At 50.0% G+C, this 4,375-nt stretch overlaps 1 protein-coding gene across 1 annotated transcript; it reads left to right on the top strand.

The window, feature by feature from the left end:
* The first annotated feature begins 2,100 nt into the window (after positions 1 to 2,100).
* On the top strand, positions 2,101 to 3,952 carry PIGM (phosphatidylinositol glycan anchor biosynthesis class M). The gene is made up of 2 exons (XM_041469999.1): positions 2,101 to 3,474; positions 3,565 to 3,952. Exon 1 carries the CDS (start codon positions 2,182 to 2,184, stop codon positions 3,433 to 3,435), a length of 1,254 nt encoding a protein of 417 aa, XP_041325933.1. The 5' UTR covers positions 2,101 to 2,181; the 3' UTR covers positions 3,436 to 3,474; positions 3,565 to 3,952.
* Positions 3,953 to 4,375: the final 423 nt, after the last annotated feature.

Raw genomic sequence — 4,375 nt, 5'->3', positions numbered from 1 at the left:
CATTTTTGAGCCAAATCTTAATTCTCTGAAGAGCCTCAAGTATATTTTGAAGATGTTAAATTATTGATAAGGAAAATCAATTCTTTTTCCAGCTCAGGCAATGTCATACAGTCACAGTATATGCAGTAGCTAAGGCAGATTTTCTGTTTTATTTACATCATGACCCTTTAGAATTAAATTACCTACTTTCTTCCTCTTTAGAATCCTGATAAACAGTCACTACCAACAGCTTAACAACTTCTGTTAACGTCAAATAAAAGATTTGTCTGAAAACAGACTGTCAGAAACAGACAAGAAAACCATGAGACACCAGCACACACCTAAGTTTATTTATTAAACTCATATTATTCCACCAATATCATTAAACCTGGACACTTCAGCAAATAAACTGCAATGTGTTCTGATCTGACCGTGAACAGGTGCCTCAAAGGGTCTGAAATAATAAAATATGTTCCATCCACGAAGGCATCAAAACAGTAAACAACCCTGGGAGAACATTGGCAGATAGCAAGAATAGTTCTTTGCAAACTTTTCCAAGCCAAAAAATTAGTAGCATCTATATATATCTGCTTCCAAGTTATTTCAGTTCCAGTGATTTTATTCAGTATTGATCTCCTAGCTTTTCCAGATAAAAGCTCAGGCACAACAATGGATATGGTGATAGAAGCATTTTTAAAAGCACCCCAACCATCATAGTACAAGATACATAAGAGAGGGAAAAAAAAAAAAAAAGTTACCAATCTTTCCTGTTCTAAAGTAGAACAGCAATAGTGAATAAGCAATTATTTACCAAGGATCAACAACCACCCTCATTCCCCTTCCCAAAAATATCCTAACAATCTGGTGAGTTAATGGAGAATTCCCTTGAGATTTCCTATTGAAGATGTCCAGTTTACTAAAAAATATGCAAGTATCCAACAAAGGAAAAACTGACTCTCCAGGTTAGTTACTATGCATCTCCCATTGGATGCCTCAGACTATACCCTATTGTACTGTTATATACAGAATAACCTTAACAGATAAAAATTAGTAACTGTGTGCACACAAACAAAAATATCTTTTGTTAGGCCACCCTCCAAGATGCCTCTGCCAAATGCAAAAGATCTGTTCCCCGTTCTTTGATGGGTGTCCCCAGAACTGAGAAAAAGCAGATTTTCTGTAAGAGATGTGAGCCATCAATGCTACAGCTCCCAAAATATTCCCAAATGAAACCACTCAGCAAAAAGAGTGAGGTTGCAATTAACTACTAAACAAGCAAATTCATATTTTTGATTAATAAAGCATCTCTAAGAAAATCTTTTCTAAGTTCTAATATGAAACCCACAATAAATGCCTGTTTTTCAATCAGCCCCAATTCAAATGTGAGATGGCAAATATCCAGACAGGAAAACTATCTGAAAACCACACATAATAGGTCCTCAAAATAGAGCGGATTTAATTCCTTCGCTGGAAGTGACTTTCTCTAAGCTCCGATTTTGACGATACTGTTTCTGATCTAATGAAATGAGAAATCTGCTGCGGCAGGAAGCTCACCTAAGCGCTCTGGAGAGCGCTCGTACGTCTAGGCAAAACACAGCCACTTGCCGAAGGTAAATAACAGATGTTGTTTTTCCTTCCTACTTAACTACGACCGTATTTGCCGCCTGTCTACCCGTGGAACCCGACAGCTCCCGGCAGGATGAGGGGGCAATGGGCAGCGGCGGTGCCAGCGGCAGCGCGGGTGGCGGTGCTCCGCAGCTCTCCCCGGACACCGGTGCCGATGTCCTGCCAGGCTCCCAGCCCGCAGCACAGGCACCGCTGCCCACCGCCCCCCACGGGCCCCTCCTCGCACCGCCCCGGTCCAGCGGCACCACAGACCCCGCTCCCTGCTCCGCTCCCCGCCGGGCCGGGCAGAGCGCGGGGCCGCCCCGCGGGACCGCCCCGCCCGGGGCCCACCGCCCCCCACGGGCCCCTCCTCACACCGCCCCGGTCCAGCGGCACCACAGGCCCCACTCCCCGCTGGGCCGGGCAGAGCGCGGGCCCGCCCCGCGGGACCGCCCCGCCCGGGCACGACTCCGGCGCGCAGCGCGCAGGCGCGGGGCCGCCCCCTCCCCGCGCGCCCCGGCGGAAGCCGCAGGGAGCGCGGCCGCCCGTGCTCCGCATGTCCCCGCTCCCGCATTCCCCCCACCCCGCGCGGAAGGGATGGCGGGGATGGGTGCGGCCCTGCTCGCGGGGCTGCTGGCGAGGCTGGCGCTGGTGCTGTACGGGCTGCACCAGGACCGCACCATGCGAGTGCGCTACACCGACGTCGACTACCGGGTGTTCACGGACGCGGCGCGGCTGGTGACCGAGGGGCGCTCGCCCTACCGGCGGGCCACCTACCGCTACACGCCGCTCCTGGCCTGGCTGCTGACGCCCAACGTGTTCCTCACCGAGGCCTTCGGGAAGCTGCTCTTCGTGGCCGGGGACCTGGCGGCTGCTGTCGTCGCTTACCGGGCCCTGCGGCGCCGGGGGACCGCCGCCGGCCGCGCCTGTGGGTGCTGCGCCGCCGCCTGGCTCCTCAACCCCCTGCCCATGGCCGTGTCCAGCCGGGGCAACGCGGAGGCGCTGGTGGCGCTGCTGGTGCTCGCCACCTTGTACTGGGTGGAGGCGGGCAGCGTGGGCAAGGCCGCCGTGTGCTACGGGCTGGCCGTGCACATGAAAATATATCCCCTGACCTACGCGCTGCCCATAGCGCTCCGCCTGCGCACCGCGCCGCGCCGCGGGGAACGGGCCCTGGATGCGCGGGGGGACAAAACGGCAAAGGTCACGTTTGTGGCGCGCCTCTGGCACCTTTTTGTAAAGACGCTGAACCGCGACGTGCTACTCTTTGGAACAGTTGCCGGATCAGTGCTGGCTGCCTTGACTGTGGCATTTTATCACCTCTATGGCTGGGAGTTCTTGGAGCACGCCTACCTCTATCACCTGACTAGGAGGGATATCCGTCATAACTTCTCTCCCTATTTCTACATGTTGTACTTGACAGCAGAGAGCAAATGGAGTTTTGCCCTTGGGCTCGCAGCTTTTCTGCCCCAGCTGCTTTTGCTCCTGGTTGTTTCTATAGCGTTCTACAGAGACCTTGCCTTCAGTTGTTTCCTACACACCACTATTTTTGTGACTTTTAACAAAGTATGCACATCCCAGTACTTTGTCTGGTATCTCTGCCTGTTCCCCCTCGTAGTGCCTAGTATTAAGATGTCCTGGCGTAGGGGCGTGCTGCTTCTCTTTCTGTGGTTCATTGGACAAGGCCTGTGGCTTACTCCTGCATTCTTTCTGGAGTTCAAAGGATATAACACTTACTTATTTATATGGTTGGCAGGCTTGCTTTTCCTTTTAATTAATAGCCTCATAATTGTTCAGATTATGGCACATTATCAAAAAGAAGCACAAGTTGCAAAAAAACTGAAGCAACGGTAGTAAACTGACCAAAATCCAGAAACAGCCCTACTGTCTTTGGTAAGGCACCACATATCACCAGCACATCATCTAACAAAAGTGCACGTGAGTTGTATTAAAGCACATTGTGTGTAAATGTTACTGTTTCAGGCCGTGAGAGCACTGATGGTTCTCAGTTCCCCTGAGCAGTGTCAGCGGGTGTACCTGTCTCCTGTGTGGGTTTTGAAACTGCATTGCAACCCTCGCTCCAGCACTCCTCCTGCTCCTGACTGAAGTCTCTCGACCAGTTCATCACTTAAACGTGTTTGAGGCCCTGGTGGATGGGCTCTACCCATCTGCACTGACTGTCTTCACCTGCTGCCTCTAGAGACAGTGGGGCTGTGCCCTGCCCTTTGACCCCTGTGCTGGGGCCACTATCAGTTCCTGCTCATACTCCCTTGTGGAGTAGCCCTGGCACCTTTTTTCTCATTCTCAGTGTTAGTCTGATGAGGACCTTGGCCTTTATCTAGAATAACACAGAAGATAATAAAGGTGGAATCTGATTATAAAATTGGGAGTTTGACAGTTTTGTACATTCCAGTAGGTTCGTGGGGTGTTTGGCAAGGCTATTGCTCAACATTTAGAGTGGGTTTATTTTTTCTTTTGTTTCCACAGTAACATTTTAGCTATGCACTGTTTGTGGCCTGTACCTGGTCATTATGTCATTAACTCTTTGAGACTTTTAATTTATTTTAGAATTCAGATATCCCACTCTTTCACTTATTTTTGCATACTCTGTTCTGTTTGAATTTTTGAATAGATTTATTCCCTTTGCCATGGAGGAAGATTTTCCCATATACCTGTCTTGGATCACAGAGATGTATAAAGCTTATATATTTGTTTCTTCCTGACAGGTTCCAGAAAAGAGGCCACTGCTCTAAATTTCAGTTAATGTATGGTTATTGTGGGTGTTAACAATAGC

This window comes from Pyrgilauda ruficollis, unplaced genomic scaffold (assembly GCF_017590135.1).
Source record: "Pyrgilauda ruficollis isolate IOZ18807 unplaced genomic scaffold, ASM1759013v1 scaffold24, whole genome shotgun sequence".
NCBI lineage: Eukaryota > Metazoa > Chordata > Aves > Passeriformes > Passeridae > Pyrgilauda > Pyrgilauda ruficollis.
Note: the sequence above shows the minus strand (reverse complement) of the source record. Positions and strands in the feature narration are given on the sequence as shown.

Excerpts from the sequence above, each read along its gene's own strand:
- PIGM (XM_041469999.1), top strand. The coding sequence starts at position 2,182 with ATGGCGGGGATGGGTGCGGCCCTGCTCGCGGGGCTGCTGGCGAGGCTG.